Source organism: Talpa occidentalis, unplaced genomic scaffold (assembly GCF_014898055.3).
Source record: "Talpa occidentalis isolate TD23 unplaced genomic scaffold, MPIMG_talOcc4v2.1 talOcc4.2, whole genome shotgun sequence".
Lineage (NCBI taxonomy): Eukaryota > Metazoa > Chordata > Mammalia > Eulipotyphla > Talpidae > Talpa > Talpa occidentalis.
The window spans coordinates 1,087,316-1,114,573 of NW_023602073.1; the positions used below are offsets into that span (position 1 = coordinate 1,087,316).

General features: G+C 56.0%; 1 protein-coding gene across 1 annotated transcript in view; it reads left to right on the top strand.

The window, feature by feature from the left end:
- BMP6 (bone morphogenetic protein 6) overlaps positions 1-27,258 on the top strand; it is a 67,288-nt gene that overhangs the window by 33,821 nt on the left and 6,209 nt on the right. The window contains 1 exon segment of the mRNA XM_037518839.2: positions 18,113-18,305. Within this exon segment, the coding sequence (XP_037374736.1) occupies positions 18,113-18,305 (193 nt within the window).

The following is a 27,258-nucleotide window of genomic DNA, read 5'->3' on the forward strand; positions in this document are numbered from 1 at the left end:
CGTTTTCACACGGCCCCCACCAGGCCCGGGCGGCAGAGGCATGAAAATGGAAGACTCGTCAAAAATACAGATAGTGAGATGCGCATGTGTACAAGGCTTTGGGGTATTTGCACGGCTGCTGTTCTTGTGTAACGAACACATCATGGAAAAAATACCAAAATACGCAAAAGACACACACAGGATCAAGAAACAGATGTGTGGTGTGTACTATGGCTGAAGGGTCTTGATTTCGTATGTCCCTGCTTCTCTTTCTCACAAATCTTTATCTTGATGCATGAATTTATTTTGTAAACTAGCGCGAGCCCTGACTGGGTGGGTATGGGTTTTGAGTTAGTCACTGTGTAAAAATGACAGATGCTAGGACATGTGCAGACATCCCACAGGTCCCTTGACTCTGAGTCCTGAGTTGCACAGTGTACAGAAATAGCCAGTCGACAGCGGCACCTCCTCCTTCCGCCCACCGGGATTCCACACGAAACCCAGCACTTCTTGTTTGGTGGCCAGCGTGGGCGTTCCGCCATTTGACTCTTACGGGTACCTGCTTCTGATCCCATCCCCAGCAAGGCACCGAGCCGCGTGACGCCGTTCCCACCCACGGACGGGGAGCAGAGATGTCACATGGCTGGCCAGGACCACGGGCCGGTGGAAAGCCAAGGCCGAGGTTGGAGCCCGAGTCTGGCTCCAGTCTCCTCCCCACCTGACAGATGGTGGCGCGCAGGGGCTTCAGGCCAGGCTGCGTGAAGATGAGAAGTGGAGGTTGGGTCGTCATAGGGTCTCTCAAGGCTGAAACAAAGAGATCAGCCTCTCACCTGAGTGCCCTTGCCAAGAGTCAACCCGAAATGTAGTCAGTTTTGGGCGAACTCAGATCCTGGGTTTGCAGGACTGAGATTCCCGTCCTCCCGCTGGCTGCCAGCCGGGGCCACCCGCAGGCCTGGGCGCTCGCTGCAGGTCGCCCTCCAGCCGCCCACCCTGTCCCCCGCAGCAGGCCAGCTCGCCTGCCTCTCCTGCCCCAGCTGAGCAAGCCCGGGTTTTCCCCACACAGAAAAATCTCCCCTTCACCCACCCCAGCAGCCTTCACATCTGCAGGATTCCCTGGAGCGAAGGCAGGAAGCACGGGGATTCATGCTGGCACGAGACCGCTGAGCTGCCTCCGCCCTGTGGGTGACAAGTGCCGCCTCGCCGCTCCCAGCGTGGCCCAGCTTTTGCTGCCGTTCAGTTTACAGGTGTTTCTGTGCTTTTCCACAGGCGCAAGCACCCCCGTAGCCCTACCCTGCCCCCACCGGCTGGAGGAGCATCTCCCCTCTCCGGGCAATGCCAGGTTGTCCCGAAGGTCAGAGGTGCCCCTGCTCCCCTGGGCTCCCTCGTGGTCAGCCTGGCCTCCCATGCCGCAGCTGGAGTCCGGACTCACTGCCCAGATGCAGAGGTGCTGGGTGCTTCCAAGGGGTAGGGTGGTGGGGAGCAGGGCCTGGCAGAGTCCTGGCTCGGCTGGTGAGCCGTCGGGACGAGGGCATGTCCTCAGAGGGCACCTCTGACCTGCAGCCCATCAGTGGGCGCGTGGTGGACGTGCTCCCTTTCCCGAGGTCACCAGGGCACCTGGGAAGCGGATTGGGGTCTGCAGATCCTCGCCACGTGCTGCAGGGGCGGTGCCCCAGCAAGTGGCCCCTGTGGCCAGAGTGACGCCGTGGCCCTGGTGGATATCACCCCTGGTGGAGCACTTCAGAGGTCACAGTGACCACAGCCACCTGGGCAGCTGCGTCATCCATCGGTGTGAAGCTCTGAAGAACAGTGATGCAGCCCGGGGACACACAGATGGAGCGCGCGAGGCCCGCCCCACCGTTGGGGCCCAGCCTGCCCCGATGCGCGTGGCCCTGGAGGCGCTCGTGTGTGCGCCTGCCAGACACTGAGGAAAGGAGAGGAAAGACAGAGAAACTGGTGGGGGTGGGGGGTGCGCAGTTACCTCTGGACACACTGTGGGTGCTCCCCCGTCCCCCTCAGAGCCCAGGTGGCTGCTCCTCTGCCAGGGTGAACCCGGCCACCACGCTGGGGAGGCTGGTGGAACCCCACTGGAGCCAGCCTGGACCCCAGCTGAGGGCCTGAGGACAAGAGCGGGAGTCCAGGCATCAGCACGTCTCCGTGTGTGTGTGTGGGGGGGGTTGGTGTTTACGTTTCCATCAGTCTCAGGCTCCCCGAGAGGGTGACATGTTCAGGCTGGGGAAACCGCTGTTCGGGGCGGGGAGGGCAGGGTGCGTGCACAGGACACTCCAGCCCTGGTCATCCCTTGCTGGTCATCTTGTCTGTCGTTCTTCTAGGATTGAGCTGAGGCCTCCCCGCGACTGTGTGCTCTTCTGTGCTCCCCCAAGACAGGAAGGGAAGGCACACAGAGGTCAGGCTCCCGTCTGCCGTGCCTCCCGCTCTGGGGAAATGACCTTTCTGTGGGTCCCTGGCCGAGCTCTCAGGGAGAAGGCCCTGGCTTTGAGCTCGGCAGGCTGCAGGGGCACTGGGTTGGACGGCGAGTGTGCCTCCGGCTCCGGCTCCCTCCTGTGCAGGGTGTGAGGTGACTCTCAGCCGGGTGGATGCAGGTGTGGCCCCACTTACCACGCTCGCTCTGGTCACCGGCGTGGGGTTCGGGACTCTGGCAGCAGCGAGAACGAGTTAGAAGCCGAGACTGGAGATGTGGCTGAGTCACCACCATGGCAAGATCCCGCTCCATGACGGGGCTTCTAGAGATGGATCTGCTCTCAGTGCTTGCTGAGGGTGCCGTGCAGACGCCGGCACGGGCTGGGCCTGTGGCCTGAGCTCGGCGGGGAAAGCAGGGCCGGCTCCGAGAGGACTGGCTGCAGTTCTGTTTGTTCGGAATGTGGATCACTGTGTCTGTTTCAGGGCTTGCGGGTTCACACCTCTGCGTAGGGCCCTGAGAGTCCTCCACGTGGGCCCCGCCCTCCCCAGCTCCCCCTAGCGCCCACCCCATCTGGTTGCCTTGGTTTATAGTCACATGTCAAGGGGTTGTTGGTCTTCGTCTTCTCCTTCTGGCTTACGGCATTCAGCATCCTCCCACCAGTTCCCTCCATGTTATCACAAAGGGCAGAGCTCCATCTTTTTCACGGCTGAGTAGTATTCCATGGTGTATAGAGACCACATCTTGATCCCGCCCCTCCGTCCCTGGGCACTTAGACTGTCCACAGCGGCGCTGCTGTGAACAGGGCTGCAGGGAACAACAGGGGGAGAGGGGCAGACACCCCTTTGAATCAGTGCTTTTGCCTCTTCAGGTGGACCCCGGAGTGGGATTGCAGGGTCACAGGGCAGATCTGCTGTTAATGTTTTGAGAAGCCTCCGTATGGCTCCCCACAGGGGCGGACAGTCCACATCCCCCATGGTGGACGAAGCTCCTTTTCCTCCAGACCCCCGCCCACACCTGTTGCTTCGGGCCCTCCTGGTGTGAGCCTTGGTGAGCTGTCCTCCCAGGTGGGAGGTGGCCCGTCCCTGGGGTCTGACCTACATTTCCCTGAGGATGGGCATTTCTTCATGTGCCAGCTGGCCGCCTGTGTGCCGTCTTTGGAGAAACATCTATTTAGTTTTTCTGCCCATTTTTTTTTTTTTTTTACTTGGGTTGGTGGTTTAGTTTCTGTTGCCTTGCATGAGTTCTGTGTATGTTCTGGATGTCAAGCGTAGGGTGTGCAAATATTTTCTCCCATTCAGCAGGGTATCTTTTGTTTTCCTGATAGTTTCTTTCACTGTACAGAAGCTTCTTAGTTTGATGTCCTCCCTTTTGTTTATATTTGCTTTCTCTCTCTGGCTGTCGGTGGCAAATCCCCAAAGACATTCCTGAAGCCAATGCTGTGGAGTGTTTTGCCTGTTTTTCCTTCAGTGTACTTTATATTTTTGGTCTCATGTCCCTGTCTTGAATCCATTTTGAGTTACGTATTTTTAAGGTGTGAGGTGGTCATATAGTTTTGCATGTGGCTGCCAGTTTTCTAACAAAGTTTGTTGAAGAGACTCTCCTTTCCTCATTGTAGGCTCTTGGCTCCTTTGTTGTAGATTGTCCATGGGATGGGTGTGTGGGTTTATTTCTGGGCTCTCCTATCTGTTCCATTTATCTCGTGTGTGTGTGTGTGTGTGTGTGTGTATGCGTGTATGTGCGTGCATGCTCTGCACACACACGTGTGTCTTGTTCTAGTACCACACTGTTTTGATTACTGTAGCTTTGCACTATAGTGGGGGAATATAACTCAACGCTTCCTCTTTTTTGTCAGGATTGTTTTGGCTCTCCTGGCTCCATCAACATTTCAGCAGTGTTTGTTCTGTTTCTCTGCAGAATGCCATTGCAGCCTCGACGGTGGTTGCCTTGACTCTGTATGTTGATTTGGGCAGTATGGCCGTTTTAATAAAGCTAATTCTTCCAAATCCAGGAACAGGGAGTATCTTCCCCTTTTTTTGTGTCTTCTGCTGCTTTTAACAATGTCTTACGGTACATTGTATAGGTCCTTCCCCTCTTCTGTTCAGTTTACTCCTAGTGATTTAACTCTTTTTGTTGTAGTTGTGAATGGGATTATTTTCTTGACCGTAATTCTCTTTTAGCTTGCTGTTTGCATGTAGAAGCACAACCGACTTTTGCAAATTCGTTTTGTACCATGCCACTTATTTTTTTTAAACTATTTTCCCTTTTTTTCCAAATATTATTTTTATATTCCCCATACAATTGCAACCCCCTTATTTGACCCCAATCCCTCCTTTCCCTGCTCCACCCCCCCCCTCCCCATAGTGTGTCTCTGGTTCATAGTTGTTTGTTGATTTTGATTTTTTTCTTACAGCTATTCTTTTCCTGGTCCCTTATTTAGGTTTTCTAGATTCCTGCTATGAGTGAGACCATCCGGTATTTTCCTTTTTCTTTCTGACCATGCCACTTAATTTATTTCAATTATTTTTTTAGTGGAGTTTGTAGTGTTTTTGTGTATGTCATGTCATCTGCAAATAGTGTTACTTTTACTTCTTTCCCAATTTGAGCTCTTTTTATGACTCTCTTGCCTGATGGCTCTAGCTAGGACTTCCAGTACTGTGTCGAGTCATGCTGATGAACATGAACATCCTTGTCTTGTTCTTGATCTTAAAGGAGAAGCTTCAGTCTTCCACCACGGAGTATGATGTGGCAGTGGCTTTCTTGTACATGGCCTTTTTTATGTTGGGAAATGCTCCCTCTGTCTCTAGGTTTCTTGAGGGTATTTATCATAAATGGATGTTGACTACTCTCAAATGCTTTCACTGTGTCTGCTTACATAGCCCTGGTTTTCAGATGTGTGAGTTGCATGGATTCATTTTCGGATGTTGAACCATCCCTAATTGCCTGGGATAAATCCCACGTGGTCATGGTATGTGGTCCTTTTGATGTATTGAATTCAGTTTGCTGGGATTTTGTTGAGGATTTTTGCATCCGTGTTTATCAGGAAAATTTGTGATTCTCCCTTTTTGTGATGTCTTTGTCAGGTTTTAGTATCAGAGTGATGTTGGTCTCATAAAATGTGCCTAGCATCTTTCCCTCTTTCTCTGATTGTTGGAAGAATTTGGTATTAGTTCATCTTTAAAGGTTTGGCAGAACTCACGAGTGAAACCAACTGTCTGGACCCAGGCTTTTGCTTTTGGGGGTGTGACTTTTGATTATTGTTTCAATTTCTTTGCTTGTGATTGATCTGTTTATATTTTCTATTAATTCCTGGTTCAGACAAGGAGAGTCATAGATTTCTAAAAATGTACCCTTTCATCTAGGGCCTTCATGTAGGTGGTAATCTCCTGTGCTCCATGGTGCTTCTGAAATGTAATTTAAAAAAAAAAAAAATGTTTTTTAATTTATGCGTGAAAGAACTGGGTGTAAGCCAGAGGTATGTGTGAGGAGACAGCAGAGGTCTGCCGCGCCATGTGGGCAGCTCCCTGGCTAGGACTGAACTTGTGCTGCAGTGGCTGCGGACAGCTTTATAGTGCTCTGCTCAACCCCTGCACCACCAGGGAGGCCCCTGTTGTAATTTCTTTTGTTTCTGATTCTGTTACTTTTTTCTCCCTTTTTTTTCTTCGTCAATCTAACTTTTGTCTAGTAATTTTTTTCAAAGAACCAGGTTTCATTTTCATGGCTTCTTTGGAGTGTCTTTTATTTCTATTTCATTTATTTCTGCTCTAAATTTTTATTTCCTTCTATTTGTTTTTGGTTTTGTTTGTTCTTTTTTCAGCATCTTGAGGTGAGAGGCAGGTGAGTGATCTGAGCTCTTCTCGGTGTGGGCCCTATCACTGCACACTTCCCCTCAGTACTGCTTGTGCCGTGTCTTATAGGCGCTGATAGCTTGTGAGGCTTGACACTGGTCTTCAAAGACATTCTGTTGTGGGTCAGATGCTACTAAATAGCATCACATGCTGCAGAGAAACCTTCCGTGAAAGGGCCGGTCAGTTGTTGTGGTAAGTCTCATCATTGCCTTGTCTTAAGAAAGGGTCACTATGGCCTCCCCTGGTGGTGCAGCGGTTGAGCACTGGGTTGCGAAGCTGCCCGCTGCGTCTGCAGCACCAGTTCAATCCCCGGCTGCCAGCGAGGGTCCCACATGGCACGCAGACGTCTCCTGTCTCGCCCGCTGCTCCCTTCAGCAGTGTACTGTCAGTCTGCCTGTTTTGTTCCCTGCTCTGGTTCTGGTGAATTCTCTCACCCTCCTGCGCATCTGGCCTGTACCCCGGTTCTTGTATAAATAAATAAATAAATAAATAAATCTTTAAAAAAAAAAAAGAAAGGGTCACAATCCCCGTCCAGCATTGGTTCAGCTGGCAGCACTGAGCACAGATCCTCCTCTGGCAGAAAATCAGAACTTGCTAAACTTTAGCTCAGATGCTTAGCATTTTTTTAGCCATAAAATGTTTCTTTAATTAAGGCACACACACTGTTACCTTTTTCTTAGCTGCAGTGCCAGTACACACTGGGTAGATTGCCATGCAATAGAGACTGTCCTCATGCACTGCCAGAGCAAACACTTGGTGCGACCCACTCGGCTGTGGGTCACACAGTGGCCCCAGATTGTCACAGCGGCTTTGGTGGTGATGGAGAGTTGGGGTGCGGCTGGGATTGTTTCAGGGAGCACCTTGTGCAACGGTCTCATCCTGCCGCTGTGGGAGCGGAGGCCCTTGTAGCAAGCCTTTGTCTGACGGGACCTGCCAGTCCATCGGTTCTGGGCACTGTGGCTCCAGCAGGTGAATACATTTAGATCCTGTCACCATGCTCACCACCCTCCTTTTTAAGCACATTTATAACTGGGCTATTTCCTTGAAAAAAAATTTTTAAGCATCAGCAGACTAAATCCTTGGCTTAAACTGCTTTGTTCCGCTGTCTTCTCTCAGGATTTACAAAACACAGAGTATTGCAGTAGATCAAAATGAGCAAAGACACAGCAGTCAGCCGTGGGGAAGCTCAGACCCTCCGTCTCTCTGCCTGGAAGGCAGAGCGTGCGGGCAGGGTTCCTTGTGTGTCAGCAGGGATGGACCCTCGGGCTTGCTGTATCCTCCTGGTGCGTCTCATGCCCTGCTTGAGGGAGTGCAGGGATAGCCGGGAGAGGTTTGGGAACCTTTAATACTGCCCCCCGTGGGATCATGTTGCTGAACTTGCACTTTGATCCTGATTTGGGGGTTTTCTAAGACTTGCCGGCTGTAGCTGGTGCTGTGCTGTGCATGGCATGTTGTTGGCACGCACGAGAGATGGCGGCCGCCTCTGGAGACCTCCTTCCACGGAGACGGCCCCTGCCGTAGCCAGACGACCAGCCCCCCGGCTCCTGCTGCAGCCCCGTCCTCAGGGACAGCCCTCAGGGCCGCCTGGGCCAGATGCCCGTGGGACACGGGGTGACTCTCCAGGGAAGGGAGGTCCTTTTAACGAGCTGATTGCCCGTTATGAAAACATAAACATCTGAAGTTGGCAAGACGTTCTTTCCCGACTTCAGAGAGGGCTTCTCATGTGCAGCCAGGGCCGGCTACGAGAGCATGAGCAATTAGAGGGAGACGCGTCATTCGTGATGACGTCATGACATAATGACAGGGCGAACTGCGAGAATTGGCTGGAGGAGACGATGAGGGAAGAGGGGACGCAGCTGTGCCGGGTGATGCGTGCACACAGGCACGGACCTAGCAGCCTGCGTGGCTCTGTGCACGCATGCACGTCTGACCCTGTGCCTGCACATCCACGCAGGAGCTGCTGTTAGAGGGTTTCTGGAAGCAGCTGTCCAGGCTTCAGGCAGGCCAGCGCAACCTCGTCTGCGCGGGGCTTCTGCATGTCAGTGGGCCCCTGCATGAGGACATCCAGGCTTCAAGCAGGCCGGCACAACCTCATTTGCGTGGGGCTTCTGCATGTCAGTGGGCCCCTGGACATCCAGGCTTCAGGCAGGCCAGCGCAACCTCGTCTGCGTGGGGCTTCTGCATGTCAGTGGGCCCCTGGACATCCAGGCTTCAGGCAGGCCAGCGCAACCTCGTCTGCGTGGGGCTTCTGCATGTTAGTGGGCCCCTGCATGAGGACATCCAGGCTTCAAGCAGGCCAGCATAACCTCGTCTGTGTGGGGCTCTCTTGTGTTACTGGGCCCCTGAACAAGGACATCTAGGCTGCAGGCAAGCCAGTGCAACCTCGTCTGCATGGGGCTCCTGTGTGTTAGTGGGCCTCTGCATGAGGACACGCTTTGTCTTGGGCGAACCAGTGTGGTTGGTCCCTGTACCTCCTTTCCAGGTTTGTCCTGGAGACACTTCTGGGGAAAACGGCGCGTGTGGGCCTCAGCCCGTGGTGTGCAGGGCACTGTGGACCATCCCACTGGGGTGCCCCAGCTCAGGCTGTGCAGGGCGGGGCATGGTACATGCCTGCTCACTGGGAGGGCCAGCGGTCAGTGTGAGTTTGGCAGAGACAAACTGGCAGAGGGGGACGGGACAGCGGAAAGATGGGTGAGAGAAAGGAAGAGGGTGGGGCTGGGCAGGGATCTGTGGGGTCCCCGCCTGGGGACCCAGATTCAGTTGCGGAAATGCATTTGAGTTGTATTTGATTTTCCAAGTACGATTTTCTTCCGAGCTTGGAGGATGGGCTTTTAATCCTGAATGACACCTGTCCGTCTCCCAGCTGGCAGGGAGGCCTCAGCCTTGCCAGCCAGAGGCAGCAGCGGCGGGGCTTTGCGCGCAGAGTGGCCGCGAGCCTGGCTGTGGCAGGGATGCGCGTCCCCATTGCATACGCACCGGGATACTGACAGCGTCTTTGAGAAAAGACCTGAAGAGCTGGGAAAAAGTGGGGGCCCCCGCCATCCACTTGAGGGGTACACTTAGTGAGTGCTTATTTTAAATAAGTATTTTTATTCTAAGTAAAATGCACTTCTCGTGGACGTTTTACACGGCCGAGACAACGTGGAAACGCTCCAGAGTTCGGTTGCTCAGCCAGTCTGTCTCGCCAACTGTCCTCTGCCTCGTCAGGGCGTGTGTCTGTGTGCCAGCCGGCCCTTCACGCAGGTGCTGTCGCCTCAGAGCCTCGTGCTCTGTACCACCGAGGGGCACCCTTCGGGCACCTTTTCTGCTCAGCTTTGCGCTTCGAGATTAACTCTTAGGATCTCTTGAGACGGCAGCCTGCCAGCCCAGGTGCAGGTACCACCAAGTTGCCACGAAGCGGGGGCGCCCCACGGCATCACGCGGGTGTTTCTCGTGATGGAACCTTAAGGTCTCCTTGCTCAGCACTAGCGCCCAAGTGCGCCACGCAGGCGGGCTCCTCTGTTGCTGGGTGGTGCAGCGCTGGGTGGTGCAGGCTCACTGATGAGGACCCTTCCCTCTGAGGGATAAGTGCAGACCAGGTGGGGGTGCAGGGCTGGAGCTGGGAGCTCAGACTTGTGGCTGGGGAGGCAGCTTCCCTTAGCTTCACATGCCCTGCCCAGCCCCGCTGGAAGTTGCCAGGTCAGAAGCTTCTGCTCTACCTGTGGCACATCTGTGGCCCTGCCTTCCTGAGGGGTGGCAGGTAGACAGCGGGAGGGGACGTGCTCAGCCTAGGCGAGACCCAAGCCCCTTTCTCGGTCGCTGAATTGCTTGCTCTACATCTACCACTTGCCCGGCACCTCTGTCCTGCTGCAGGCCCCGGGGCCCTGCTGCTCACGGCTCCAGTGTGGCCCAGACCTGGTCAGCCGAGGGGCCACTGGACTTGTCAGAACCTCTGTTGCTCCCATACTGGCCCTGGCCCTGGAGCCTGCCGCTGGAAGGTTGGGGGCCCTGTGCTGGGCTTGCATGCCCCACCAGCTGGTCGGGGAGCTCAGGGCGCTCACAGGCCTTGCCAGGGTCATTGAGAGCCTGGACAAGGCTCCCACTCAGACCCCTGAGCATCCTGTAGTGTGGTGTGATGAAGAATGCTGGCTCGGAGGGATGCTCTGTACGTGTGTGCGGGTGGGGCTGGGGCTCGGCAGGTTGGCGGGCACCTCCATCCTCTGCTGCAGGCGTCACGTCCCTTCTCGCCCTCCCTCCACGCATATGTCTGTCTGCAGGAGTTGTTTCAGTGTGGCAGCCCTGGATGGTTTGAGCCGTGGGGCACCCCATGTCGCTCCAGCGTGGTTTCCTGAGGGCTCGTTGTTTAGTTGGTGGTTTATTTTTGCATGACTCCTTTCTGCCTGCTTGTGAAGGTTTGGAGCTAGGGTGGTCGCCATAGGTGGAAAACAGCCTCATCCTTCACAGTGGCAGGGTTGATACCTTAATGTGTCCTTCTTGCCTTGGTGGGGTGCCCTTGCGGCCAGGCAACACCCTCTCCACTCATCTCTTCTCAGCTGTCTTTTTGCCTGAACTATGACTATTGACCACGAATGTGCCCTGCTGAGGCTGGGATGTTGATCCACAGAAACTGCACCCCATATAGATCTAGAAACCCAGGGCAAGTGTCCTTGGGAACCCCCTCTCGTCCACACTCACTTTGTTCTTTCCAAGACCATTTTATCCAGGCAGGTTACCTGTTCTCGATCCGTGATTTGAGATCCCAAAAGAATCTTGTGATGGAGCGGAGGGGTGGGGCTGGGGGGGCCCCACTTGGATCTCTGTATTCCTGGGCTCCTCCCATCATCCGGAGGCCGATTGGGGACTTCACACTGAGCGAGAGCCACTCTCTGCTCTTCTCAGAAAATCTGGTGAATCGCACAGCAAGGAATGTGGGTGCTGGTACTGCCCAAAGCAGGGAGGTGGCTGAGTCAGGACAGTGGGCCCATGACTGGTCCTCCTGCCCATAGCTACTCAGGACAGCCCCTTCCCGGCCTGGCTTTGCCAAAACCCCGTCTGCAGGGACGTGACAAGGCCATGAGTCATGGGGAGATGCCGCGGGCAGACCCGAGGGGGCTTCACCGCAGCCAGGATGTGGGGGCCTGGACAAAGCTCCCACCCAGACCCACGAGCATCCTGTAGTGTGGTGTCACCAACAGTCTGTTGTCAGAGCCTGAGGTTTGTTTAGTTTTATCTCATCTCTGCTTTGCTTCTCTATTTCCCATATGTGAGTAAAATCATTTGGTATTTGTCTATTTCTTTGCCCTGCTTCCCCTTAGCCCAGACTGTTTTCTTGCCCTTTGTTAGTTAGAAAATCAGAACCAAACGAAAAGTACAATTGGTGCCGACCTCTGCCCACCCCCCTCCCCACGTGCTGTGTCCCCGCTGGTCCAGGCCAGAGCTCGGGCGTGGAGCCCCCACAGCCCCCAGCACCGACCACCTGCTGTAGGTGCTTGGTTGGACACAAGGGATGCACAGGCTACCTGTCCTGGGGCTGTGATGAGGCGCTTTCAGCCTCAGCCTCTTTGTGACCTATCTGTGTTTTCCTGTCCTGGGGGTAGGGGCCAGGTACGGATGCCCCTCCAGGGCAGCGGGGTTGTGGGGGACACCCTTCCAGCGACCTGGGGCCGTGTGTGGATGCCGGCTCCCCATGACGCAGGTCTCCCTGACGGTCCCACTAAGGAGGAGTTGGACGGGACCGTGAGACAGGCGTCCCCATGACCGCACCTTTGGCTGGGAATCGCAGCTCATCTGCTGGGGGTGACGCGATAGGACCGAGAGAGCCAGGTCACTGGGAGCGGAAGTGGGAACTGGCCCTTCAGTGACTTTTAACTTTGAAAACACAGTCGTCTCCCCGAGGCACACAGCTCAGTGGTCATGGCCAAAGGTCGGCTGTGGAGAAAGGCAGGATTTAGTGCTGACTCCAGCTGTCACCCACCCAGGGAGAGGAGCTGTGGGCCAGCCCTTCGCTGCCCGTTACTCATGGCGGATTTGCCATTTTGTGGATTTTTCATGCCCTTGACCTTGTGCACTCTCGCTGAGGATTTATTTTTTAAATGGAGGTAATGTTAGTTCACAAAGCTATAGAGACCACATTTTCTCACCATGCCCCCCACCAGACGCTCCAGTCACTGTCTACCCCCAACCCGGAAGACCCGTCCTCCTACTCCCTCTGTCCCCTCCGGTCACCAACAGTCTGTTGCCAGAGCCTAAGGTTTGTTTAGTTTTATCTGAGCTTTGCTTTGCTTTGCTTCTCTATTTCCCACAGGTGAGTAGAATCATTTCGTATTTGTCTCGCTTTCTGCTGTAGCATCAGCCCTTGGAGGGCAGTCTACATGGCTGCAAATGCAAAGGTTCCACCTTTTTGTGGCTGAGTAATATTCCACTGTGTGTGCATGTGCCGTGCCTCCCTCACCCACTGCTGTGCTGCTGGGCGCTCAGGTGTTCTTGACCGTCATAGCGCCACAGTGAGAGTGGGGAATTACATGTCTTTTCAAGTTGGTGTTTTCACGTTCTTTGGGCAAAAACCCAGAAGTAGGATTAGTAGATCATAAGGTGGGTCTAGTTTTTAAATATTTTGAGAAATCTTCAGGGTGTGTTCCAAAGTGGCTGCGCCAATTTACATTCCCCCCAGCAGCAGGCAAGGGCTTCTGCGGACGTTTGGTAGAAACATAGAATGTGTTGGCAGGTCAGGGCGCCAAGGAAGAGCCCGCCTGCAGGAGACCTTCATGGGGCGTGCTGGTCAGAGCTCCCTGTCCAGCGTCAGGGCCCCTGGGGAGCTAGGGAGTGCAGGTCTCAGGTGCCACCGTCCCACAGAGAGGGGCCGTCACCCGCAGGTGCCCAGACAGATCCACGCAGAACGGAGCAGGTGTCGCAGTCCAGCCCAGGAAGACATAGTTTCCAGGCCTCAAGGCTGCCCTGTAGACGCCACAAGGGCTGGACAGCAGCCCGGTCACTCGACCAGCCAGAAGAGCCGCCTCTTGTGGGAGGTCCAGGAGGGAGTAGGCCGGCTGGGGTAGGGGGCTTCCTGGAACAGTGCTGTCCGGCAGAGACACTGTGATGGCGGGCGCGGTCGGGGTGTGCTCTGCAGTGCAGCTTCCACTAGCCACGTGCAGCCACAGACCGCTTGAAACATGGCGGCTGTGGCTGCGGAGCTGAGTCTGAATCTACATATGCAGGAGTTCCACCTGTGGCTGGTGCTTTTGTGCGTCTGGACAGTGAACCACAGAGGCTGGTGACTCGCTGGCTCTGTGGAGTGACGGGCAGCTCAGCTGAGGGGGTCGGGACTTGCGTTTTGTGTGTCCGGGCGTCTGGTGAAGACGTGAACCCAGCAGCTAGAGATACTCACTGGGACGGGGTGGGCGGGGGGGAGGTGGGAATGTGGAGACGGCAGCTGAGGTCCTGAAATGAGGATGCAGGGAAGCCCCGAACTGGTGTGGACCTCAACTCTCGCTGCTAGACGGCGGTGACATCAGCTTTGCCCCCCGCCCTGCCCCCAGGACTTCCTGAGACACAGATGAAAACTCCTGTATGGAGATGCTTGTAACACCCTCAAACAGCGGTCAGGCTTGACGTCGTTGGAGTTGAGAGGAATGTGTCCCAGATGTTATTTTCCAAACGCAGAAGCTGAAATCCTCAGGTCCCAAGGTGCTGCGGGTGAGGCAGGATGGCCAGCAGCAGCTTCTGCAGCCTGGAGGCCCCCTCGCCTTTGCTTCACTGTGAACAAACAAGCCCAGAGGCCAAAGGTCCCGAGGGCAGCTCAGGGCCCAGGGAGGGCAGAGCCGCTGGGCGTGGAAGTGGCGCTGGCCATCTCCAACACAGAGAGAGAAAGCAGCAGAACAAACATCTGCACTGAGATGGGAGGTTTTGTTTTTATTTTAATTCGGCACCTTTTGGAGGCTGGGCTTGGCGAAGACATGGCGGTGAGGAGATGTGGTCCTGCGTGAGGTCACCGCAGCCTGCCGCTGGCTTTGCTCGCCTCTTCCCGGCTTGCTCTTCTGATCTACCCGGGCAGTGGAAATAGACGGTGCCTGTATTTCCTCTAGGCAACTTTAAGTGACGTTATTCAGACTTAGTGGGAGGTCTTTGGAAAATACCAGTGTTAAAATATTTTTAACATAATCAAGTGAGAAAAATAGTTACCTGCAGCCAGATGGGTCAGGAGAAGGGAAGCCACAAAGGGCTAACATTGGAATAAAAAAAATCATGGCGCGGAGATTAGACAAGAAGAATACTCTGAAGGTCGTGAGGGCCAATAGCTTTGAATAATCAAGCCACAGTTGACGGACCTCTAGAAAATGCACACTGACTCAAAGAAATAGCCTGGATAGTTTCAAGGAAAATAATGTCTGATTACATTTTACACCCAAAACCATCCAGCGATCGTACAGATAAGTTTGCCCAACTGCAGAGAAAGGAATCATTTTCTTGAAAAGAGAAAAAGGAACAGAACAGTCTCTACTTAATTCTGGAATGTTCTCCGCCTACTCCTGGACCATCCTCCGCCTAGTTCTGGAATGTTCTCCCTCTAATTCCAAGAGCAAGTTCAGCTTGAAACCAGACAACACGGGATTAGGAGAGACTACCGCCCCGTCTCACCAGGGACACGGCGTGAAATTCCAGCCTGTGAATTGGCAAGGCAGTAAAACACACGACCCTCAGGCCAGGGGTCATGGACACCTTCCTGTCACAGCCTTTGCCCCGACCCCCAGCGGGAGGGATTGAGGAGGGGACGCCTTTGGGGGGGTGATAAGGTCTGGGCAAGTTTCAAGGGAGGGGCCCTAGGGGGTTTCGCCTCCTGTAAGAGCGCGAGGAGGACCCTGCACCCCGAGGTGCCCCGCCAGGCACCCACCTTGTGCGCCTGGTCTGGGACTTCGACCTCCAGAAGACTGAGAAACACAAGTGTGTTGTCTGGCTGCGGGGCCCTCAGCATTCCGGTCATGGCGGTCCCAACGTGGCGCCAGCAGAGCCAGGGGAGGTGCGGGCATGTGGAGGGAGCCTCGGGCCCACGGGGGCTGGATCGCTGCAGGCGCCGTGGAAACCAGTGCGGAGGTTTCTCACAGCGTTAGAAGCAGAAACCCCACGTGAGCCAGTTAGTCCACACTGGGCACTTTCTGGAAAACACAGAAACACGAATTTGAGGAGGTGTTTGCTCCCATTACCCCACCCCCAACCCCGCTCGCCCGCGCATGCCATTCATGCCGCCTCCTTGCACGCGCAGAGCCTCGCTCTCCAGAGCTGCCCCTTCCTGGAGGGGTTGGCTCCCGGCTCGCCCCTCCTCCCCCCTCCTGCTCGTGGGCGGCTGTGCCCTGAACACGCACCCAGCAGCACTCTGGACAGTGGCGTGGGCCTGCTCGCTGATGTTTGGGGCTCGGGACGCGGTGGGCGCGGGAGCCGCAGCCTTGGAGGTGGCAGTGAGCGGGTGGCAGGTCTTGTGCCTAGCTGACCGGCCCTGCCCCTGCCTGTGCAGCCTCTGTGTTGGGGCTTCCTTGGACCAGGGATTAGGGCTTGGGTTGGAGAGTTAGGGTTTTGGGGTTAGGGTTTGGAGTTAAGGGTTGGGGTTATGGACTAGGAATTACCGCTTTGGGTTTAGGGATTACGGGTTAAGGGTCAAAGGTTGAGGTGAAGTATTCAGGGTTATGGCTTAAGGATTATGGAGTGAGGGCTGAGGTTAAGACTTAGGGGTTAGGTGCGAGGGTCGGGTTGGGCCCGAGGGCCGGGTCAGCATGGAGGTGTCAGAGTCACGACTTCCCCCAACCCTTTCCCCAGCAAGTCTCCCTGGACGCCCATGGGGGAGTGTTACAGGGCAGCCCCGATATTGACCGGGTGGCCTGGCTGTGGGTCCTGACCCGCGTGCTTACAAGGGACTTATGAATACTCCGCTGCAGGCGCACACAGAAGGTTCATAAAAGGCTTATTCACAAGGGAAGGGGAAATGAGGAAATGTACAGCTCAGGGAGAAAATAGGGAAATAAAGTCTTTCATGCGTCCTACCCGATCCGCCGACCTGGAAACCCAAAGGCACTCCGAGAGCTGGCCGCGAGCCAAGAGCTGTGAAGCCAAAGGGCCCCCCAAGGCCCACGTGTCTGGTTTTACACCCAACCTGGCTGCTTAAACCCACCCGCAGGCCCCAGCCACCTTCCCTTGGGTGGGGACGGGATTTGTCTTTCCCGGTGTCCTGATGGCTTCGGTCTGGAGTGGGGTGGAGTCCACCAAGCCTGCATGGGATTAGCTCAGGACAGCCTCTCCCCCTGACAGGAGGAGTCCCAGACTTATGAACAGGCCTCAGCAGTGACTGCACTGCAGTCCCGGGATGCCCTAGAGGGGGACGGAGCCCCACAGGGTCACCCCAGTGTGTGACTACAGGGCATGCTTTATTTGGGGTGCTGCTCTGCCCCAAAGACTAGCCCCCACGTCTGTCCTTGAGTGGACTTTGTGCTCCCTTCTCTGCTCCGATCATGGTCGTCTCTGAGGTTGTGCTCCTTTTTTTTTAGAAAGTCTCTGGGAACTGCACTGCCTCCCCTTCCAGCCACGGGTGACGTGGTGGACTTGGGTGGTGGGGGGCTTCAGCGGGGGATGCCGTCTCATGGGTGTCCCTGCCCGCCCGCCCCCCCCCACCCCCAGGCGCAGGTGCAAATGAGAAAATCCACTCTCGGTGTGGCTGGCTTTCAGGCTGGGCCTTTATTTTTTACCTATGTTCAGGCTCTTAGGCCAAAGCTTAGTCCCTTTTAACCCTCGAAATCGAGAAAGAACTTGAATTCCAAAGACTCGCAGCGTGGTCCCGTGGAAGTCTCGAGGTGCCCGTCAGGCCTCGATGGGGGCCACTCTGCTGCCGCCGCCTGCAGGAGCCGTCGCCACGGCCCTCCCCTCGGGGAGAGAGGGCAGCTGGAGGCAGCAGATGACTTGGCGCTTTTCTCGACTCTCAAGCCCTGGGAAAGCTTAGCCCTGAAGGATTAATTTGCTGCAGAGATTTCCCTGCAGCCAGAGCAGCAGGGCAAAGGTGCCTGGAGTGGGGAGGGGCAGGATCGGGGTGGGACGCAGACTTGGCCGCTGCCAGACTGAGAGGTGGTGGCTACCCCGGTGCCCATCCTCTGCCTCCGGGGGGATGGTCCACGGACAGCCAACCTTGGCTCCATCCCTCTCCAGTTCCTGGAAGGCTGTGGTCTGGCTGTGTGGGTGGTCGGCTGCTGAGCTCCCTCCTCAGGCATGGGTCCCCCACGAGGTGCAGAGGAGACTGGGGTGGCCCCACTGGGAGTTCCCCAGCGGGTGCTCAGCCCTTGGCTCCATCAGCATCAGGGGGGTGGTGGGCTTTGGTTCCTGCAACATCGTCTATGCAGCTTTGCCCCGAAGCCCTCCACACATGTCCTCTCAGTGCTAGGCCAAAACCGAGGCCCCTCGCAGCTGCAGCCCCTGCTGCAAATGCACTGCTCGACGCCTCCCCCCCCCACCCCCCACTACCCCAGGGGCTCAGGCGGCAGCAATGGTTGAACAGACGGGGAGTGGGGTGCAAAGTGGCAGGGAGGAAGGGGCTGGGGAGGGTGGGAGCTCATGGTCCAGGGCTGCCAGCTTCCCCTTCATCATCCCGTCCCCTCCCAGGCGCCTCTGAGGCCTGTAGTCCCCTGTGTGCAGGGAACAGCCGAAGCCCGGGGGGTAAATAACTTGCTTTCCCACAACTTTGTCCATCTAAGAATTTGATGATCTTAGTAAAGTGAGAGGCCTGGGGTGAAGTGGAGGGCTCCAGCAGCCCCAACCACCTCCCCCGACCGCCCCCCAACCCGCGGGGCGCCCAGTCCGCTTGGGAGGCCTGGCCTGCGTGCAGTAACCACAGCTGTCACTCTTTCCTTTGATCTTGTAGTGGAGTCCGACAAGGAGCTCTCCCCTCGCCAGCGCCGCCACAGAGAGTTCAAGTTCAACCTGTCCCACATCCCCGAGGGCCAGGCGGTCACCGCTGCAGAGTTTCGGATCTACAAGGACTGCGTTGTAGGTGGTTTTAAAAACCAAACTTTTCTTATCAGCATTTATCAAGTGCTGCAGGAGCATCCGCACAGGTAGGCGGCCACCGAGCGGGCCCCCCAGCTCCCCCTCAGGGAGGGTTCCCCAGGGTCACGCCGGGAGCCCCTGCTGTTAGCTGAGGACTCCTGAATCGCGGCTTCCCTGGAGCCGGTGACGACGCCTAAAAGCGCCCTTGGCCCCCCGCGACCGAGCGGTCTCCGCTTCGGGTGGCAGGTGTGGGGGTCAATCCGCCTGAGGTCACAGCGGGCGCCCCATAGATGCTCCCTGCGGGGACAGGGCTGGGCGAGCGGGCCGGGGCAGGCGTGGTGCCGTCTGGCTGAGCTCCTGGCTCCTGAAGTGCGGGCAGCTGTTCGCACAAAGAGCCTGCGCCCAGCGTGTCCGCGGACGGCTTGGCAAGGGAGAAAAGCCTTGGTGGGGTTCTGGGAGGCTGGCAGGGCAAGGGAGGAGAGGCCGAGGAGCAGACACTCAGGGAGCGAGTCAGTGGCCTCGGTTTTGCTGGGCACTGAGGGTCAGTGGCGTGGTCAGCGAGCGCCCACCGGGTCCCGGTCTCGGGCGTTGAGGCAACTGGCCATGTGGGGGCGGGAGCGCAGTGTGGGGGGGTGGCAGGGGTTGCCACAAATGTGGATCCCTGCTTTTGCCCTGGGCACCTGCTTGTGTCCCAAGGGTGTCGCAGGCTTGGGAGGAGTTGGTTTCTCCTGAGGGGGTGACCTGTGCGTGGGAGCCCGGGGTGCGTGCTCAGCCAGCCGATGTGCACCGACCCCAAAGGCTGATTCTAGTTCCCAGAGCCCGTGGGGCCCCTCTGCACGTCCAGCCTGTGGAGGGCGCAGAGGAGGATGCAGCCTTCGCCGGGGGTCTGTGCTGGCTCGGACCCCAGTGCCGGAGGGCGGTGGGGGCCTCTGGAGGCGCGAGGGACCCCTGTTGTGCGCCTGGGGTGGGCCAGCATCTGTGGCATCCGGTTGTCCTGTCACACCTGCCGCTGGCTGGGGCACCGCTCGGGCTCGTCCTCGAGCCCACTGGGTGAAGTGGCAATCGCGGCCACCCCTGCCCCCACCCCCGTCCCGGTGCCGCCTTTGCCCCCTGTGCTCCAGACAGCCCGGACCGCGCGGTCCATGCGTGCCTGGCCCCGTGTTCCGGGCAGGGCTCTGCCGGCTGCCCGCTGCTCGTAGCTGCGACTTCGGGGCAGAAGCCCCGCGGTGTTTCTGGCTGTGCAGAGGGCAGGGCCTGCTGTCTGTGCAGCGGCTGAGCGGCCAGCTCTCCTGGAAAGTGCTCGCCGTGAGGCTTTTGTCCTTCTGCCTAATTAGTCATCCCATTGTATTTCCCCGGTAGAAATAAACCACTAGTACTTTTTTGGCTCAGAAACCTGGAAGCCTCGGTTTTCTCTGTTTGGCGGGAGACTTTGTAATGTAAACAGTGGACGCGGAGGCTCTATGGTGCGGGACTTTTCCAGGGCTGCTTAGAAGCGAGCGCCAGCAGGTGCGGGGCGGCGCTGAACGGCAGCCAGGATCCGGCCACGCCCCGGGCAGGATGAGCAGCGGGGAGGACAGAGTCCCAGGCCGCCCCCTCCTTGGGAATCCAAGCTGGGGCTTCTCTGCGTCCAGGATGGGGTTTCGGTGACTTTTTGTCCTTGGTGTCCAGGTGAGGGCAAGTCCTGAGGATGGAGAACACTCCAGGCTTCTGAAAGATCCCAGTCCGGCTGGGAGGGGAGGTGTTTTCTTGTCTGTGGGCAGGGAGCCCAGCCCCCCACCCCGTTCCCTCCCCAACCATGGGCCCCTGCAAGCCCACTCTCCCCTGCTGCGCCTTCACCAGCGTCCTGCTGGACACGGTTCTCCAGACTCACCACCAAGACTGGGGTTTGTAGTCTGTGACGGAGTAACTTCACCCAACAGACGTCTGGCCTGTCCGGGGAGACAAGCAGACCATGGCCAAAGGCAGTCTGGCGTGGAGTCATGGCCTGCGGCGGTGGCAGTGGGAGCCGGGCTGCGCTCCTGTGGGAAGGCCCTGGCAGGGCTGGCCCCGGAGGCCCCGTGTGGCAGGACGAGCCACAGACACTGCCCTGGACACAAGGCGGTGTCAAGCCGGGCCCGTCTGGAGAGGGGCCTCCGAGAGTAGATGGCACGTGTGATGCAGTCAAGGGGCTGTGATACCAGACTCAGAACCCGAGAATGAGCCCTGGGTGCAGAGCCAGGTCCTGGGGGACAGGCGCAGCCCAGGGCAGGCTGGGGTCAGCCTCCAGCAGAGGCGTTGGGGTGTGCTCATCCCCGGGCTACGCTTGCCCGGCTGCACATACTGCGTGAGGCAAGTCCTGCTCGCAGCTGGCACTACAGGTCGCTCTGTGTTGGTAAAATGGGCATCGTTTCAACAACAGTGGTGACGCCGGCCACGCTTCCTGTTTGGGAACGGCCTTCTCATCTCTCCTCAGTGGGGTTTGACCATGGCCCACCCGACAAGCAGGCGTGAAAGAGAAGGACGTAGAGCTGTGGAAATACCCCTCATGCTGCGCTGCCCACAGAGCCCACCAGCCCTGCGCGAGCCAGCAGGTAGTGGAGAGGCCTCCGAAGAGGCGAAACTGCATTTCCCCAGGTCTTAGCCTCGCACTGGGCATTTGGGTTGTTTCCAAAGCTTAGCTATTGTGAACAGTGCTGCTATAAACACAGGGATGCAGGTGCCCTTTGGAATGGATGTTTCTGTGTCGTTTGGGTCAATACCTAGGAGTGGAACTGCTGGATCCTAGGGAAGCTCTATGTTTAGTAGGTCCAGAAATCTCCACACAGCTCTCCGCAGTGGTTGGACCAGTTTGCACTCCCACCAACAGTGCAGAAGAGTTCCTTCTTCTCCACACCCTCGCCAACATTTGTTGTTGCTGGTTTTTTTAATATGTGCCATTCTCACTGGTGTGAGATGGTATCTCATGGTAGTTTTGATTTGCATTTCCCTGATGACAGGTGATGTTGAACATTTTTTCCTATGCCTGTTGGCCATTTGCATTTCCTCTTCAGAGAAGTTTCTTTTTAGCTCTTCTGCCCATTTTTTGACTGGATTATTTTCTTTGTTGTTGTTGAGTCTCATCAGCTCTTTGCAGATTTTTGTGATCAGTCCTTTATCATTAGTGTTGGGTGCAAAAATGTTCTCCCAGTTGGTGGGGTTTCTCTTTGTTTTTGTTATTGTCTCTTTTGCTGTGCAGAAGCTCTTTAATTTGATGTAGTCCCAGCTGTTGATCTTTGCCTTCACTATCACTGCTTTGGGTGATGTGTCTGTAAAGATGTCTTTGATGTGCAAATCCCGTAGTGTTTCGCCTATATTTCCTTCTACATATTTTATGGTTTCAGGTCTTATGTCTAGTTCTTTAATCCATTTTGAGTTGATTTTTGTGTATGGTGTGAGGTCGTGGTCAAGCTTCATTCTTTTGCATGTAGCGACCCAGTTTTCCCAGCACCATTTATTGAACAGACTTTCTTTGCTCCAATGCATAGTCTTTGCTCCTTTGTCAAAGATTAGTTGACCATAAATCTGTGGGTTTATTTCTGGATTTTTCTATTGGGTTCCATTGGTCCGTGTGTCTGTGCTTGTTCCAATACCATGCAGTTTTCAATTATGGCTTTGTAGTATAGTTTGAAGACTGGGAATGTGATGCCTCCGTTCCCCTCTTTTTTTTTTTTTTTCAGGAGAGCTTTGGCTGTTGGGGGTTTTTGGTGATTCCGTATGAATTTCATCAGTAATTGTTCTATTTCTTTGAAGAATGTCATTGAAAATTTGATTGGAATAGCATTGAATCTGTATATTGCTTTTGGTAGGATGGCCATTTTAATAATGTTTATTCTTCCAATCCATGAGCAGGGGATGTCTCTCCATTTCTTTGTGTCTTCTTCTGTTTCTTTTAACAGTGTTTTATAGTTTTCTTTGTATAGGTCCTTTACCTCTTTTGTTAGGTTTATTCCCAGGTATTTGATTTTTTTTTTTTTTTGCTTCAATAATAAAAGGGTCTTTTTGATTTCTTCTTCAGATTTATTGTTGGTGTATAGGAAGGCTACTGATTTTTGTTTGTTAATTTTGTATCCTGCCACTTTACTAAACTGATTGATGAGTTGAATTAGTTTTTCTGTGGAGTTTTGGGGTTCTCTATGTGTATTATCGTATCATCTGCGAATAGTGATAGTTTGACTTCTTCCTTCCCTATTTGGATTCCTTGTATGTCTTTCTCTTGTCTTATTGCTCTGGCTAGGACTTTTTTGGAGTGGGGGTTTAGTCGTAATGAAATTCCGAGTTTCTGTGTGTCTGGGAAGGTCCTTATTCTTTCTTCCTAGAGGAAGGAGAGCTTTGCAGGATAGAGGATTCTTGGTTGGCATCTGTTGTCTTGGAGTCTGTTGACTTATGTCCCTCCACTCTCTCCTTGCCCGTAGTGTTTCTTCAGAGAAGTCTGATGTCAGCCAGATTGGTTTTCCTTTGAATGTTATCTGTTTCTTCCCTCTTGTCAGCTTCATCATATTTTCCTTGTCTTGGATTCTTGGGAGCTTTACTATTATGTGTCTTGCTGTATTTTTCCTTTCATCATGGAAGGTTGGTGTTTTTCTTGCTGCTTGTACGTCTATTTTCAGCTCCTTCTTCATGTCTGGGAAGTTCTCTTCAATTATTTCCTTGAATATTTTCTCTGTTCCTAGGTCTCTCTCCTCTCCTTCTGGGATTCCTGTAACTCTTCTATTTCCTTTCCTCATGGAGTCAGATAGTTCCCGAAGTCTTTCTTCAGTCTTTTTCCTTCGTACTTCTCTTTCCTTTTCTGTTTTGGTTGTTTTTATTGCTGTGTCTTCGAGAGTGCTTATTCGTACTTCCATTTCCTCTATTCTGTTATCACTGCTTTTCCCAGCGTTCTTTAGCTCTTCTGTTAACCCTGTGATCTCCTGCATTTCCTTCATTTCCCTCTTTAGGGACTCAATTTCATTCTTCTGAGTGTTGTTTTCCTTAATGACTTCCATCAGTTTTTTCATCTCGGCAGTTTTGAATTCTCTTTCGGGAAGGCTCAGAAGTTCTTCCAAGTCACTGTTGTTGCAATCTGGTGGGTGGTTTTCTTTTTGTGGTGTGTCTCTTTCCTGAGGAGTTGCTAGGTTGCATGTAGTTTTTCTTCTCCCTGCTGCCTGTTTTCTAATTAGCGCTATGTGTTGGGACACTGTGTCGCTGGTATTGGCTGGCATCTTTCTGGTGTGCTCTTTCTGGGATGTCGGAAACTGGCAGTCCAGTCGAGTCAAATACCGTTACGCCAGAAGTCCAGTGAGGCAGTGGTGCTTTGAGTATGTTAATGGTCGCTGTCACAGAATATCTCCTCCTTTGCGTTTGTTTAATTCCCAAGGTGTGTCTTGAAGTCCCACAGACTTCCCAGGAGGTGGGGTGGCTGGATTGCACTCTGGGCTCCAAATCGCTGAATCCCCCTCTGGGCTCCAACTCCCTGCCAGGCAGGACCAGGCTTGTGGGGGCCTTCAGCTCACTTCTGGCTGCGCAGGGAGCTTCTCCGGGTTTCAAGCAGTCTTTATTGAAGGATGGTCCCTATTCTAAAATGGCGAGTTGGTGATGCACTTTCCTGCCCATGCACGTTCTGCCCCAGCCGTGGATGCCCGCTCCCCATCTGGGCTCGGACTGCTGGTCAGAAGGGGCCTGGCTTGGGGGTGCTTCCCAGCTCACCTCTTGTCTTGAACGTTTTTATTAGATTCAGCCTAGATGGTGGATTTTTGATGCTATTTGTAAGTGGTGCTTGTCTTTAAACATGTCAGTGACTTACTGCTTTTTGCCCGTAGATAGATAATCGAATTGTTTATATTGGTCTTCTATCCAGTAGTCACACACATTCACACATTCTGCCTGTTTTTCTGTGTAGTATTTTGGCATTTCTATAAATACAGGTATGTCTTCTCTAAATATCAGTTTTAGTTTTTCCTTTTCAAGTCTTACATATTTTTTTTCCTGCTCATTGTACTATGTTGAGTTCTGAAACAGGTGGACAGGGCAGGAGGCCGGGTGGGAAGATGGAACGGCCTCTGAGACCACATAGCCTCCAAAACGCCCCAAAAGGCCAAGAACCAAAACCTAGGGCTTTCGCAGTACAACAGCCACACAGGAGGGGCCTGCAGGTGCTGGCCATCCAAGGACAGGGCCCGCCGGAGGACTGGGCCATGCCTGTGGGTTCTCACCTGCCTGCACAACTGCGAGAGGCCCTGGGTCCAGGAGCAACCACCGCGGGGTTTATTTTACAAACCAGGGAGACAAAGAGCTCACTGCGGCCACACGTGGCAGCTGCTCACTCAGAGAGCGTCAGTGATGGTTGCCACTGGCCACCAGGAGGGCTGGATGGGTGCTGGCCGGGAGTGACGGTCACTCCTGGTCCCGCAGAGGCAGTACCAGAGACACCCCAGTGTTCACAGCTCTTTGTGAGCGGTTGGGTTACACCAGCAATAAGCAGCTCTTTGAGACGCCAGGCAGGGCCTTCGGGGCTCCCTTCAGGCCATGCCGGAGACGGGCCCGAGGCCCCATCTCTGCAGAGGTCGTCGTCTTTTCTTCGCCCTCCTCGGAGGGCGGCTGCTGGATGCCTCTTTCCGTCCTCTTCGGAGGCCAGGAACGGAGTCTTCCCGTCTGTCTTCTTCCTTTGGGGGCTGGAACGGTGTCTCTTCTATTTGGGGGCTGGGGCCGTCTCTCCTTCAGCTCCCTCCAGCACTGGCTTACAGCCTCCTCCAGGGAGCCCCGCCCACAGGTCCGACGGGACCATTTTTCAATCCTGGGGCTGACTGGACCATTGAGCACCCGTCGGCTCGGAGCTCGCACCTGCTTGGGGCCCGCCGCAGTCCAGGGCACACTGTCACGTGAGAGGGCGCCGAGGGGCAGCTGCCACGGCAGACTGGGGTGGAGCCGCAGGAGGAGGACGGCCCTGCTGCCGCCGCCCCCACCTCGGAGGCACGACCGACCGGCGGCAGCTCCGCCCAGGGGTCTGTCGACGTCTCATCCCGTGCCCGAAGGCCCGCGTGATTTCCGGCCTGCGGCGGGCAGCTTGGGAATCTCACCCGGGAGGATGCTGTTGGCTGCATGCGGTTCACAGTCGCCCCTCATCCGAGGAAGGGAAAATCCCTTCTCTTCCTCATTTGCTACGTTGTTTAAAATGAGGAATGGTGTGAGGCTTTATCCGTTTCTTCCTTCATTCTGGGTGATTTCTTTCTCCTTTGATAGGAGTGATGGTGGCGGGTTACCTGGAAGGCTTTCGGGCGCTAACGCAGCCCCGCGGTCCCGGAACCCGCCTCATGCGCGTCTTGTCCTTGGCGGGGCGGCTGAGAGGGAGCGGTCTGGGCCGGCCCTCGCAGGGCCACCGTGGGTCTCGTTCCCTTGTCCCCTTGTCCCCTTGATTGTTCCTCTTCTGCTGTTATCTCCTGGTGCGCCTGACTGGTTTGTAATTACTATTTTGTAACCAGTTTGGATACAGAGATCTCTTTCCGGACCAGGAGGCAGGGAGGGCAGGCGCTCCCTGTGCCCTTCTGTCCGGGTGAGGCGGCCCGGCCCGCGGTGCTGAGGGCGTCTGCCTCTCCCTCTCACCGCCGCCGGCCCTGCGGCGGCCCGGCTGGAAGCTGGCTGGGTCCCAGAGCCGCTCTCCCTTGTGGGCCCTGACGCCTCTTCCCCGCTCCACGGGGCGCGTGACTGCCTGAGACACGCTCTGCGGCTCGTGCCGCGCGCGCCTCTCTTCCTGCTTGTTTGCTCAGCGATCGCTCCGGGCGCCCAGAGCCTCGCGCTTGGCAAGTGCCTCCGGAGGGACTGCTGGAGCGCCAGGCGGCTGGGACTGGGAGAGCCAAGGGCCTGCAGGAAGTGACTCCAGGCACCTGTGAGGTCATCCCTGTGAGCTCATTTCTGTGCAGGCCTTTCCCGGGGACCTGAGCCTCCAGCCGCACGCCTGAGCCCCGGGGAGCCGCGCAGTGTCGCTCCAGATGCTGGGCCCACACGCCTCTCTGGCTGGCATCTGGGCCTCCCGCTGGGACCTGGCGGACGCCCCGAAATGACAGGCGGCGTCAGGGGCCGAGCTTCCTCGAGACCTTCCTCGAGACCCTCCTCGCGTCCCAGGATGACCCCGGCGGGGCTGTCAGGGGATGTGTCGCGCCAGAAGCCTCCGTCTCTGCACTGCAGTATCATTACTATCTTTGTTGGCCAATCTTTGGGACGGATCCCTGTGCATGTCGGCACTGGACCTGTTGCCCGAACGGCACGGACGGGAAAGCGGCTCCGAGCCCAGCGGCCAGCCGGCCCAGGGGTGGAGGGCAGCCGCCCGGGAGAGGCGCTCGTCCTGTGCCGACAGCTCCCTGGGCTCTCGGGCCGCCCATCTAGCCGTGAGGGGGATGCCCGACCTCCCTGAGGGCCCCTCGACACCCCAGACAGGTCACCTTGCAGGCGAGGCGGGGCGCTGCTTTGGCAGGGGGGAGCCCTTCCCCGCCGCCCCCGCCACGCCTGTCTTGCCCCGGCCCCCAGGTGTGAGCCCCAGGGCTTCTGGACTCTCCCCACAGACCAGCAGACGCCTGCGCCGGCGCGGGCTCGGCCAGCTGTGCCCTGCTGGGGACCCTGCAGTGCCCTCTGCTGCGGCCGAAACCTGCTCCGTGCCGCCTCCTGCCAAGGGCGTGGGGGGCGTCCCCGGCCCTCAGATCTACCTGAATTTCAGGTTTTTAGAAAGCTGCCGGGACTTAGCCCAGCCAGTCCCCACCCTGTGCTCCGAGAGGCCGTGGTCGAAGAGCCGGCTCCAGGGAGGAGCTGAGGCGGGCTCAGGGCAGGAGCAGCCGTGGGAAGCTGCTCCCCGCGTGGGAAGGGAAGCCGGTGCTTGTTTCTGGGCGCCTTGCCTTCCGCCGGGCCGGCCGCTCTCCTCGCCGCTGCTGCTCTGGTCAGCCCGCCGTCGTGGTTGTGATCGTGGTGGTGACTTTGCATCGCAAGCACCATCAGCGGGGTTTTGACTGCTTCCCCACGTCGGACAAGGTTGTGAACTGT